Below are 14,819 nucleotides of genomic sequence, written 5' to 3' on the forward strand. Positions count from 1 at the left end.
GGCTTAGATACATTGACGATGTTTTCGCGATCTGGTCCCGTGGTCGCTAACCACATTCCTTAGCCACCTAAACAAACAACACAAACGCATCCAGTTCACAATTGAGATTGAAAAACAGAACACACTTCCGTTTCTAGATGCACTTGTCACACATCTTCCTTCTGGCAATCTTTCCTTCACGGTTTACTGAAAACCGCACATACTGGCCAATATATACACATAAACTCCTACCACCACCCAACACAAAAACTAGGTGTCATCATTACACTAAAAAACAGGGCTCTGAAAATCTGCTCCAGTGAACAGGCACTGAAAGACAAATTTAATGATATAATCACGTAATCACAAGAGATATATTTATTTAACCAAATATTTCGGTCTGGAAATAGCAGACCATCGTCGGTGGTATTACAAGAACAGTTTAAAAAATATACAAGCTAGAATACTAACAATAGATCGTTGAAATTAGAACATGCCTCGTGATGTTATATCACTAAGTATGAAACGAAATATTTTGAAGTAGAAACATGATTGAATTTGCTATTAAAAAAAAAAAAAAAAAAAAAAAAAAAAAAAAAAAAAAATTAATGGGTAATCTTGATTAGGCTTTCCCAGATTTTTGATATAGATATGCAGTCATTACGATTCAGGTTGGGATGATGGAGCAAGGCCTCCACGCTTTCCTTGAACAAACGTTCGAACCTATAACGGGATCTATGTAAGAGGCGCGTTTTGGACCAAAGGATGCTGTGGTCAGTTTCAATCCCGTGTTGAGCCAAACCAGACTTTTCAGGTTTATTGTGAAGAATGGATGATTGATGTTCTTGGATTCTTTTTTCAAGAGAACGTCCAGTCTGTCCAAAGTAAGAGAGATCACAGTTGCAAGGAATTTGATAAACTCCAGGAAGAGATAAAGTTGAGCGTTTGTCTTTAGGAGAAGGAAATTGAGAAGACAATTTGTTAATAGGAGAATACGTAGCTGTTAAATCATATTTCTTCAAAATTCTTGCGATAGGTTCTGAAATACCGGAGATATAAGGAATAGGTACTCGACGTATTGAATCTTTGTTGTTTTGTGGAGGATTATAAGATGTAAGAAGACGTTGAATACTTTTTTCAGAAAAGCCATTGAGTTTCATGTGTTGCTGGATAGTAGAAAGTTCTTTCTGTAGATAATCAAAAGTAGAACAATTAGTTTTGGCTCTTTTGATGAGACATTTTATAATTCCTGTTTTATGACATGGATGATGGGCTGATTCTTTCAGAATATAACGACCTGTGAATGTTGGTTTCCTGTATACTGTAGTTGTAAGAATATTTGAAGATGATCGGATGAGGAGAACGTCTAAAAAAGATAACTGGTTGTTTTCTTCTAATTCCATAGTAAACTTTATGCGATGATGTAAGGAATTAATACTGTTTAAAAAGGAAGATAAAGTGTTTTTACTGTGAGGCCAAATAGCAAATATGTCATCTATATATCTTACCCAAAAAGATGGTAGAGGGAAACTAGATGTGAAGAGGACTTTTTCTAAATGTTCCAAATAAAAGTTGGCTAAAGCTGGAGAAAGAGGACTTCCCATGGCTGTTCCTTCTACTTGGCTATAAAATTTGTTTTGACATATGAAATAACCAGAATGTATAACGAAATCGAATAGTTTTATAATATCTTGAGGAAAGATGTCAGCAAGTAGTTTTAAAGTTTCCTTAAGAGGTACATTGGTGTATAAAGATTCTATATCAAAACTAACCATAAGATCTGTAGGTTGTAATGAGACATCTTTTAATTTTTCTAAGAAATCTGAGGAGTTTTTTAAAAAAGAACTCGAGTTGCCAATGTAAGATTTCAGTAATTTAGCTAGATATTTGGCTATACGGTAAGTAGGAGAATCAATGCAATCTACTATTGGACGAAGAGGATAGTCAATCTTATGGATTTTTGGAAGGCCATAAAATCTAGGAGGTCTTGCAAAATGAGTTTTAAGTCTTTCAATTGTGTCTTTATCCAAACTGATGACTTCATCAAGGAGAGAATTTAATTTCTTTAGTTGTCTGTTGGTTGGATTATAATCAATTTCTTGATATGTGGAGCGATCTCGAAGCAAAAGAGAAAGTTTTCTTCTGTAATTTACTGAGTCCATAACTACTGTTGCTTTTCCCTTGTCAGCTTTAGTGATAATGAGGTGATTATTTTTTCTCAAGGACTGTAAAGATTTCATTTCAGAAGGAGATATGTTAGAAGGAGGAAGTTTAGCCTTAAGTAGAGAAGAAGCGACTTCTAGGCGAAGAGCATTAGCTTTATCGCTGGTTAGATGATTAAGATTCCTTTCAATGTTAACTAGGAAATCTAGATATGGTATTTTATTTGGAACAATAGAAAAATCATGTCCTTTTGAAAGGATGAGGGTTTCGCTTTTAGTCAAAGGACGTCCGGATATATTTACAATCCAATTATCTGGAGTTATGAATGGCTTGGATTGTTTAGACGAAAGAGCCTCATATTTACGGTTAAGATGTTGACTTAGTTTATTATAAGCACGTTGAGTAGAACGTTTAGCTACATTTAGAACTATGTGAGAAAGATGTGGATCCAAATTTGTGGATATATAGGTGCGTAAATCAGAAGTCTGATGACTGTGAATAGCAAGATCACGTTTAGCAGCTTTAAGTTGATTACGGATTAGAGATAAACTTGTGTTCCGGTAAATATTATGAGCTCCAGGAGATTTTATTGTTTCTTTAATCTTAGCGAAATTGGGAATAATCTTGTTGTCGCGGCACTTTTTTAAGAAATTAATCTTTGCTCGTAACCTACCTTGTATAACTGAAAGTTTTCCTAATTTACCAGTTATTTTGGTAGCATTTTCCCCGTGAAGGATAAGAATTTGTTGTTTTAAGGATACTTGCGACATAAGACTGAATGATATAATCACGTAATCACAAGAAAGATATTTATTTAACCAAATATTTCGGTCTGGAAATAGCAGACCATCGTCGGTGGTATTACAAGAACAGTTTAAAAAATATACAAGCTAGAATACTAACAATAGATCGTTGAAATTAGAACATGCCGCATGATGTTATATCACTAAGTATGAAACGAAATATTTTGAAGTAGAAACATGATTGAATTTGCTATTAAAAAAAAAAAAAAAAAATTAATGGGTAATCTTGATTAGGCTTTCCCAGATTTTTGATATAGATATGCAGTCATTACGATTCAGGTTGGGATGATGGAGCAAGGCCTCCACGCTTTCCTTGAACAAACGTTCGAACCTATAACGGGATCTATGTAAGAGGCGCGTTTTGGACCAAAGGATGCTGTGGTCAGTTTCAATCCCGTGTTGAGCCAAACCAGACTTTTCAGGTTTATTGTGAAGAATGGATGATTGATGTTCTTGGATTCTTTTTTCAAGAGAACGTCCAGTCTGTCCAAAGTAAGAGAGATCACAGTTGCAAGGAATTTGATAAACTCCAGGAAGAGATAAAGTTGAGCGTTTGTCTTTAGGAGAAGGAAATTGAGAAGACAATTTGTTAATAGGAGAATACGTAGCTGTTAAATCATATTTCTTCAAAATTCTTGCGATAGGTTCTGAAATACCGGAGATATAAGGAATAGGTACTCGACGTATTGAATCTTTGTTGTTTTGTGGAGGATTATAAGATGTAAGAAGACGTTGAATACTTTTTTCAGAAAAGCCATTGAGTTTCATGTGTTGCTGGATAGTAGAAAGTTCTTTCTGTAGATAATCAAAAGTAGAACAATTAGTTTTGGCTCTTTTGATGAGACATTTTATAATTCCTGTTTTATGACATGGATGATGGGCTGATTCTTTCAGAATATAACGACCTGTGAATGTTGGTTTCCTGTATACTGTAGTTGTAAGAATATTTGAAGATGATCGGATGAGGAGAACGTCTAAAAAAGATAACTGGTTGTTTTCTTCTAATTCCATAGTAAACTTTATGCGATGATGTAAGGAATTAATACTGTTTAAAAAGGAAGATAAAGTGTTTTTACTGTGAGGCCAAATAGCAAATATGTCATCTATATATCTTACCCAAAAAGATATATAGGGTAAGATATATAGATGACATATTTGCTATTTGGCCTCACAGTAAAAACACTTTATCTTCCTTTTTAAACAGTATTAATTCCTTACATCATCGCATAAAGTTTACTATGGAATTAGAAGAAAACAACCAGTTATCTTTTTTAGACGTTCTCCTCATCCGATCATCTTCAAATATTCTTACAACTACAGTATACAGGAAACCAACATTCACAGGTCGTTATATTCTGAAAGAATCAGCCCATCATCCATGTCATAAAACAGGAATTATAAAATGTCTCATCAAAAGAGCCAAAACTAATTGTTCTACTTTTGATTATCTACAGAAAGAACTTTCTACTATCCAGCAACACATGAAACTCAATGGCTTTTCTGAAAAAAGTATTCAACGTCTTCTTACATCTTATAATCCTCCACAAAACAACAAAGATTCAATACGTCGAGTACCTATTCCTTATATCTCCGGTATTTCAGAACCTATCGCAAGAATTTTGAAGAAATATGATTTAACAGCTACGTATTCTCCTATTAACAAATTGTCTTCTCAATTTCCTTCTCCTAAAGACAAACGCTCAACTTTATCTCTTCCTGGAGTTTATCAAATTCCTTGCAACTGTGATCTCTCTTACTTTGGACAGACTGGACGTTCTCTTGAAAAAAGAATCCAAGAACATCAATCATCCATTCTTCACAATAAACCTGAAAAGTCTGGTTTGGCTCAACACGGGATTGAAACTGACCACAGCATCCTTTGGTCCAAAACGCGCCTCTTACATAGATCCCGTTATAGGTTCGAACGTTTGTTCAAGGAAAGCGTGGAGGCCTTGCTCCATCATCCCAACCTGAATCGTAATGACTGCATATCTATATCAAAAATCTGGGAAAGCCTAATCAAGATTACCCATTAATTTTTTTTTTTTTTTTTTTTTTTTTTTAATAGCAAATTCAATCATGTTTCTACTTCAAAATATTTCGTTTCATACTTAGTGATATAACATCACGCGGCATGTTCTAATTTCAACGATCTATTGTTAGTATTCTAGCTTGTATATTTTTTAAACTGTTCTTGTAATACCACCGACGATGGTCTGCTATTTCCAGACCGAAATATTTGGTTAAATAAATATCTTTCTTGTGATTACGTGATTATATCATTCAGTCTTATGTCGCAAGTATCCTTAAAACAACAAAGACAAATTTAAAGTAATCAGCAATACTTTCCAAAAAATGGGTAGTACAGCCAAAACACTATTAACAAAATTCTCTACAAGACCTCAATAAAAAACAAAGATAAACCAGACTACAACAAAACTATAACTATTCCCTACATTATAGGGACATCAGACAAAATAAACAGAGTACAGTCATCCCTCGACTTACGTCCTTTTGAAGATACGTCTGTGATCCCATAAGGGAATAAATAACATTTTCGGCTATATATAGAGGACCTGAACCAAAAGCACATACCCTTAGCACTGTGACTATAACCGCTAAGGCACTAAGTCTCTTCAACATATTGAAGGAGAAAGCAGAACCGATTATGACTACGAATTCAACGCTTCTTCCAGTTGGTTCATGAGATTCAAGTAGAGTTTTGCACTGCATAATGTGAAAATATATGGGAATCTGCAAGTGCTAAGAAGGCTGCCAAGGAGTTTGAAAATTGGATAAAATTATTACTGAAGAAAAATATTTGCCACAGCAATTATTTAATATCGATGATACGTCCTTGTTCCGGAAAACAAATGCCTGAGTGGACATTCATCCGCAAAAAGCTCAAATCTATACCTAGTTTCAAAGCTCTTAATGTCCGTATTATTCTGTTACAGGAAATGTGGCTGGATATAAGCCGAAACCATTTGTGATATGGCACAGTGAGAATCCAGGAAACTTCAAAAACATTAGGAAGCATACTCCCAGTTCATTATAAGAGCAAAAGAAGTTGTGGACGACTCAAAAATTGCCTTAATCACCTGTTATTATGCGAGTGAAATAAAAAGCTATTGTGTGAAAGAAAATGTTGAATTTAAAATTTTATTAACTCTAGATAACGCTCAGGGTCATCCGTTTTGTAAGTCTTATAGCAGTGATCTTCACCAAGTTCATCAGGTTTCTCCCTCCAAACACTATTTCATTGATCGAACCGATAGATCAGGGAGTTCTTGCAGTGTTTAAGGCTTATTATCTACAGACAACTTTTTGACAAGCCATTTCTGCCACTGAAAGAAATGACCAGACTTTCATGCAATTCTGGAAAACATTCAATATTTATCATGCTATTAAAAATATTTCTGCGGCCTGGGATGAAGTGACCTCTCAATGTATGAGTGACATATGGAAAAAGACATTTAAAAGGTTTGTGCATTATTTTGAAAGTTTGTAATAGTGGGCCTAGTAAGACATATGGAAAAAGACATTTAAAAGGTTTGTGCATTATTTTGAAAGTTTGTAATAGTGGGCCTAGTAAACAATCTGAATCTCAAAGTGAATGATGACGACATAATTCAACTTATAGAAAGTTTCCCTGAAGAGTTGACCAATGAAGAATTGGTCAAACTGGAGAAACAATGTGTTGCAGAAGAGGAAAAACGAGAAAAGGAAGAGGGAAAAGAGAAACAAGGAGAGATAATTAAACAATTCACAGTGAAGGATCTTGCAGAAATGTTCTCGGCAGTTAGCGATGTTCTCAAAATTGGTGAAGACATGGACCCCAATGTTGAATGCTACTTATTAGTAGAAACGAAAGTACATGACGTGTTTGCTTGCTATGAACAAATTTGTGATAAAAAGAAGAGGAGGAATAAGCAAAGCACATTGGAATAGTGGCAGTAACACACAGTGCAGTTTTATAATAAGGTTTAAAAATTAAAATGACAGTATACTTATTACGGTTAAGTCCCTAACCCCTATAACTCTGTTGATTTAATGTATCGACTTACGTCTGATTCGACTTGCGTCCTGCCGGATAAAACGGAACCCAGACGTATGTCAAGGGATGACTGTACTACAAAAATACAACTTCAAAGCCATCTTTAAACCCCCTGCAAAATTAAAAAGCTTACTCGACTCATCCAAAGACCCACTTCCCCCATATATACCGTATTCATTGCACCATATATATATATATGGGAGAAACGGGATGCACAATTCCTTTCAAACAAAAAGAACACATTAAATATAATAATTATGATGAAGCTGGCCTTTCTGATCATGCCCTGTGAACACCTTACATAGAATTGTCTAGAAAAAGCACTAGTTGTCTACATTACACCAATACATCATATGAACGCAAATTTAACGAAGCCTGTGAAATCATTATCGACCGCCCCAATCTGAACAATAATGAAGGTCTTAAAATACCATAGATATGGAAGCCACATAATTGACCCAAGGAACCTTCCTCTCTAAGAACAACTATAAACAGGACTGTAGGAAATCCAGGATCATAAATCAAAAATAACAATTGTAATACTAAAAATAGGATATCATTGTTACTGAAAGAAAACTATCTAAAAGAAGAAATGTTTATTCGTGTTATCTTAAATTAAATCTAGCTTGATTTATAATTTTTTTTTTTTCACTAGAGGTCATACCAGTAGAATAACATGTGATCAAATCATTGTTTCTCTAGTTTACAGTTTGTAATGTAACTCAGCTTGTCTTGTATATATGTGTATGCTCCAGATGATGATCTTGATATGAAGATCGAAACGTCGGGATAATAAAAATAGTTAGTTATAACACGGTTGTAAAATCCATTATTTCGAAAATGAAGGGTTACCTGTCAAGACTACAACATTATCCGATCTTATATTTCTATCTTCTAAGGCACTTTTTGCCGTATCAATTCACCTTTATCTTTAAGTCTTTTTCCTGCCAACCTGGCAGAGAACACTTGTTTTGTTAATCTTTCATCTCCCATTCTGTTTAAGTGACCATATACTACCTGACATTAGCTCTGCTAACGCATTCCTGGATGCTGAGAATGTCAAGTTCTCTCCTAATATTCTCGTTTTTAATATGATATTGCCATTGATGCCATCTCTTCATGCCCCTCATCTTCCTGAGGACTCTCATATCTACAGTCTCTATTCTTGTGAAGTGTTTTACTTCTGACCCAGCTCTCAGATCCATAAGTTAAAACTGGTTTCAACACTGTCTTGTATACAGCTAATTTATTGTTCCAACTAATTTCTCTCTTATTCCATACGAATTTATTCAGTTGACCTCTTACAATACCAGCTTTGTTGATTCTGTTGTCTATTTCCATATTTGATTTACCATCTTCACTAAAAATAATGCCTAAGTAGCTGAAATGTTTTACTAGTTCCACAGGTTCTCCATTCACAATGCAGTTTACATTTTCAATGCTTCTGCCTATTTTCATTATCTTTGTCTTATTATTGCTGATCTTCATACCATATCTATTACAACTGTTACTCAATTTAGTCAGGGAATCTTGCAGACTGTAGCAGATTTATTTAGAAGTATAACATTGTTCGCATAAAGCAAAGAGCTGACATTAACATCTCCAATTTTGATATCAGGTTTAATACCACTTTCCTTCATAATGTGATCCATATAGATAATGAATAACAGAGGGGATAATGTACATCCTTGTCTTACACCAGATTTAACATTAAACCATCTTCCTGTATTTCCTTCAATTCTAACTGCTGACTTACAACTCGAATCAAGACTAATTATTGCTTGGTATAATACTCCATTGACACCATACAACTGTAGCGTTTTGAATAGCTTTTCTCTTGGCACCTAATCATATGCCTTTTCCAGATCTAGAAAACTTAAATACAGATCTTTGTTATATTCCCATGATTTCTCAACTATTTGTCATAAAGTGAAAATCTGATCCTGAATCCAGCTTGTTCTTCACTAAGCTGCCATTTCACAGTCCTACTCAACCATTTCTCAATTATACTTGCATAAATCTTAGCAAGAACACCGAGTAGGCAAATACCTCTGTAATTCTCACATTCAGTTTTATTTCCCTTTTTATATATAAATACTATGAGAGCTCTGCACCAGTCATCTGGAATTTGTCCCTCTGTCCATGTCTTCTGAACTATCCAATGCAGCCACTGTAAGACCTCCATACCTGAGCATTTCTGATCAAATATCATCTACTCCTGCTGCCTTTGCACTTTTCAGGCTTTTGATGGCTTTTTCTACTTCAAGTATGGATATGTATTTCTGACTGCATCCCTATTGAGTTTTTTTTTACCACTGTGCTGTCACTGCTTGTTTCATTTAGCAATTTTTCGAAGTAATTACTCCACACTTCAAGGATATCTTTTTCTCCAGTTTTCATCTCACCTTTATCATCTCTAATTCCTTTTACAGCACTATCTTTCCTCCATTTCTGATCTTCTTCAACAAACTCGAGAATATTTTGCCAACGTTTTGATATTTATTTGCTATGTCTTTCCAAAATCTTTCCATGCTTTTGGTTTAGCTAGTTTTGCACAGTGTTTAGCTTTCTTACATTTGTCTCTTGATTCTCTAAGAGTACAAGCTGACTTATTTGCCAGGAACTTTTGATATGCTTTCTTCTTTTCCTTCACTGCCATCTGCATAAAGATTTCTAATTCAGTGGCTGGTATGTGTAGAAAGAAAAATGTGACATGTTGAATGTTTATAATGATGGGTTGATGAAGCTAAAATGTAACAGTAGAGAAAGTGCCTGTTTTGCTAGTGTAATAATTATGTATTTATATATTTTAGATATATATAATTTTAGGATCTTTTATATTACTTTATTAACATTACACTTGTAAGTTGAATTTTTTTTTACTGGTTTGATATTTATGTATTGATATATTTTTAAATATTTTAGCAACTGATGATAATCCTGAGGATCAAAGAACCAAAGATGCTTTTCGTGATATAAAATTAGAATTGAAATTTAGTGATACATATGATCCTGATAGTTCAGTTGAATGGTGGATGATTATGGACACTGCAGAAAGTGAGAAGTCGTCGAACATTTGCAACTTTTTGGAATGCGATCGCAAGTACTTGCAAATAGTTGCCTTTATTGATAAAGTTTTCCCAGCAGAATTATCAATGATTTCTGGATATGGGTAAGAATTGCTTCTTTACTCTGAAACCTTATTAAACTTTTAGAATTATTAATATTATTTGGCATTTGAAGTTCAAAGACTCGTTGCGTTTCCAAATTCCCTGGAGTGATTTGAATGGATGCAAGCCCATTCACCTCAACTCTACCTAACGTACTTTTACTTAAATTAATTACCACCACATTATATACTGGTAATGAATTTAAGGGAGAGTATGCTTTTAAAAAATTCACTGTAATATACCATCACCATTGACAACCTATTCTATTCACTAAAGGAAAAGTATATCCATTGCACCATTGCTAATAGTAATTTATGACACTAATATTATTTATTGCCTTGTAGCTTTCCTCTGGAAATAATTTTTTATATGAAAAGAATTTTATGCCCAGAATTTCAAGAAGTAATGTTTTGAAATTGTTTATATTTTTTTCCCTAATGTTTTACTTCAGTAAGGATATATGCATAATGTTCAGAAACGGTGTCATCTTTGATTTCAGAAAGAAAACTAGTCTTAACATGCAAAAGCCATAGACAGACAACTACATTCATACAAAGATAATGTTTTTAATATGTAGTTAAACTATTATTTGAAAGATATACTAATCCTTTATGTTGCTTATTATTATTATTATATGGGTATCTACATGGAGTCAGATGATCCCCCCCGTCAGAGACCTGTACTAATCTTTATGCACACAATACTTATCATAACTCTCCTTTAGCTCATTCACTGTGAGGGCATTCATAAATCTTCTGGCAATCCATTCTACTCATTCACCACTTTCCAAGCAAAAAATTTAGTCAGGGCATCCATACTAACCACACTCTTATAAAACTTCCAGGAGTAACCCAACCCCTGATTTTTTCTCTCTAATATATATATATTACAATTTTACTGGCTAGAACCACCAAGATAAGACAAAAACTTTAATTAGAACACAACTAGTTGCGTTGGAATGCTAACTTCTTCAGGTGTACATACTATCACAAAAAACTGGAAACCTAGCAAGATAAAAAATGAACTTCTCACATAAACGAGTTAGGAACAACAGTCAAGTTTGAACTGGCATCCGCATGGCAGGTCTAGCGTGAGGCATTAATGAGTGTGAACTATCTCGAGAATGCCAAAACTGAATTACTAGAAAGACGCATCTTAGAATCAAAAGAAATAGTTCTGGACCCCTCACACATGAACAGTAATTTAACACGTTCACTGCCACTCCTCGGGCATAGTTTGTTACTGCATGCCAAGCACTTTCACTTCTACGAGGTCAGTATGAGTTAGCTCGTAACTGGCTTATCAGACAGATTTTTGTTTCATATGCCAACTACGAGTAATCTCGTATCAACCCCCACCTATATCTTACATGCGCTGACGACTGTGTAACTTGAGTTCAGGGTCAGTAACGTTCCGCATTCAGTGCAGTAAGGTTTATTACGTCTAGTCTTACAATTATTTAAAATTATCTAAATAAAAACTTCAATTATGCCATGGCCAGTAAAAGAAAGCATTAATAAATTATATAAATACTCAACAATACCTCTTATAATATACTATACTTTTGCTGAAATTATTTTTCTTCTACCAAGCCCCCAGATTTGCTCTCTACTTTATTCACAAGCCAAGGGTCCAAATTAGCATGCTTATACTATGGATTAACTCATGCTTGGCATAGGAAGTCAGTAATCGACTTACGAGTATATTTGTAGTTGGCTTGTGAGGCTCATATACCAACTACGAGTATACTTGTAGTTGGCAGCAAACGTGTTAAGTTATAGCTTACCTGATTCACACAGCGCAGTAATTCAGTTTTGCCGTTCTCGAGATAGTTCCAACTCACTAATGCCTCACACAAGACATGCCACACAGACACCAGTTCAAACTTGACTGTTATTGTTCCTAACTTGTTTATTATTATTATTAAACAAGACCTCATGGAGTCAAAGACTCATCTAGGAGGTCCTTTTATTTCACACACATCTCATCATACCGTGTCTTAAACACATTCAAACTCCTTGCAGACACCACACTCTCAGGAAGGGCATTCCAATCACTCACAATTCTGCACGAAAAAAACCTGCCTCTCACTCCCCTACTCACACCCTCTTTATACAGTTTCCAGGGATGACCTCTGGTTCTCCCCTGATCTCCCACTATTCTCTGTAGAACTTCTCCACCATTGATCCTATAACAACCCGTTACCAACTTGTAGGTCTCTATCATATCTCCCCTCTTCCTTCTCTCCACTAGACTCTGCAAATTACATCTTTTCAATCTTTCCTCATACTCGACATTCCAGAGGTCAGAAACTACCTTGGTCAGTTGCCTTTGGACCCTTTCCAAACATCTCTTCATCCTATTGAAAACCAGGAGACAAATCTGGGCACATTAGTCCATGTGTGGCCTAATCAAAGCCTTATACAATGGAACAAGAATCTCCCTACTTCTACAAGTCAGTGTCCTCCACACCATTCCCAGAAGTCTTTGTGTTGTCTTCACAATTTTGGCGATGTGTCCCCTAAATTTTAGATCCTTATCCACTATCACCCCCAGATCTCTTATATCCTCTACTTCCAATGATATATTCTCACCAAGCATAAATTCTGCATCCCATCTTTGTTTATATGAGAAGTTCATTTTTTATCTTGCTAGGTTTCCAGTTTTTTGTGATAGTATGTGCATCTGAAGTAGTCAGCATTCCGACGAAACTAGTTGTGTTCTAATTAAAGTTTTTGTCTTATCTCGGTGATTCTAGTCAGTAAAATTCTAATATAAAAATGTCTACGATCATCCAAGTTAATCAGTGGTTAAATTCTACGAATAAGTTCCAGGGCCCTATACAAAATAACCAATTGTATTTACTTTTGAATGCTATCCGAGGAAGTTCCATACCTCCCCTTCCCTTTCATCATGCATTCATAATCAGCGACTGTTGATATTGACTTTATATGCACTTTCAAAACTGTAAACAGTTGATTGAATAATAACACAATAATGTAGGCATAATTACCATAAAGGAAGAAAAGTCACAAAACATTAATATGCTGAACAAAATAACCAATTGTACTTACTTTTGAATGTGATCCACTGGTCAAGTGTCTAGTAAATCTTTCCTTTCGTTCAGCATATTAATATTATCGCATTGCAACTGATGGGAATTCTGTGTTTTTGTGGATTCATTATGAAAAAAATTAAATCATTACTAACTTCCTATCTACAATTTTCCTCCAAATCAGTCTGTTACTTGTCAAGACTCCAACATTATCAGATCTTATATTTCTATTGTCTAAGGCACTTTGTATCATATCAATCCACCTATATCTGGGTCGTTTAGCTGCCAACCTAGCAGAGAACACTTGTTTTGCTAATCTTTCTTTGCCCATTCTGTTTAAGTGACCATACCACCTGAGATTAGCTCTGCTAACGCATTCCTGGATGCCAACAATGTCATGTTCTTTCCTAATATCCACGTTTTTAATATGATATTGCCATTGATGCCATCTGTTCACGCCTATAATCTTTCTCAGGACTCTCATATCTGCGGTCTCTAGTCTTTGGTCAAGTGTTTTACTTCTGACCCTGCTCTCAGATCCATAAGTTAAAACTGGTTTGAACACTGTCTTGTATACAGCTAATTTAGTTTTCTGACTAATTTCTCTCTTATTCCATATGAATTTATTCAATTGACTTCCTACCATGCCAGCTTTGCTGATTCTGTTGTCTATTTCTATATTTAATTTACCATCTTCAGTAAAAGTCGTGCCTAAGTAGCTGAAATGTTTCACTTGTTTCACAGGTTCTCCATTCACAACACAGTTGACATTTTCAATGATTCTGCCTATTTTCATTGTCTTTGTCTTTTTATTGCTGACCTTCATACCATATCTATTACAACAGCTATTCAATTTAGTCAGAGAATCTTGCAGACTTGTAGCGGATTTATTTAGAAGTATAACATCATCCGCATAAAGCAAAGAGCTGACATTAACATCTCCAATTTTGATATCATGTTTAATACTACTTTCCTTCATAATGTGATCCATATAGATAATGAATAACAGAGGAGACAATGTACAACCTTGTCTCACACCAGATTTAACATTAAACCATCTTCCTGTACTTCCTTCAATTCTAACTGCTGACTTACAACTCAAATAAAGACTACGTATTGATTGATATAATGCCCCATTGACACCATATAACTGTAGCGTATTGAATAGCTTCTCTCTTGGCACTTTGTCATATGCCTTTTCCAAATCGACAAAACTTAAATACAGATCTCTGTTATATTCCCATGCTTTCTCGACTATTTGTCGTAAAGTGAAGATCTGATCCTGACAGCCTCTATTTGGCTTGAATCCAGATTGTTCTTCACCAAGCTTTTCTTCCACAATTCTTTGCAACCGTTTCTCAAGTATACTTGCATAGATCTTGCCAGGAACACTCAGTAGGGAAATACCTCTGTAATTCTCGCATTCAGTTTTATTTCCCTTTTTATATATGGGTACTATGAGAGCTCTACTCCAATCATCGGGAATTCGTCCCTCTGTCCAGGCTTTCTGAACTATGCAGTGCAGCCACTGTAAGACTCTTATACCACCATACTTCAGCATTTCTTGTCGAATATCATCTACTCCTGCTGCC

The 14,819-nt window shown here is 35.0% G+C and overlaps 1 protein-coding gene across 3 annotated transcripts in view; it reads left to right on the forward strand.

Annotated features, from left to right (window-relative positions):
- The window catches only part of Piezo (piezo type mechanosensitive ion channel component), a 1,325,935-nt gene that overhangs the window by 1,272,337 nt on the left and 38,779 nt on the right, over positions 1-14,819 (forward strand). For all 3 annotated transcript variants that reach the window (XM_090398322.1, XM_090398324.1, XM_090398323.1), the window contains one exon: positions 9,928-10,174. In XM_090398322.1, the coding sequence (XP_090254448.1) occupies positions 9,928-10,174 (247 nt within the window). The remainder of the gene's footprint in view (positions 1-9,927; positions 10,175-14,819) is intronic.

This window comes from Typopeltis vanoorti, chromosome 9 (assembly GCF_054136105.1).
Source record: "Typopeltis vanoorti isolate ZY-2024b chromosome 9, IOZ_Tvanoo_1.0, whole genome shotgun sequence".
Taxonomy (NCBI): Eukaryota; Metazoa; Arthropoda; class Arachnida; order Uropygi; family Thelyphonidae; genus Typopeltis; species Typopeltis vanoorti.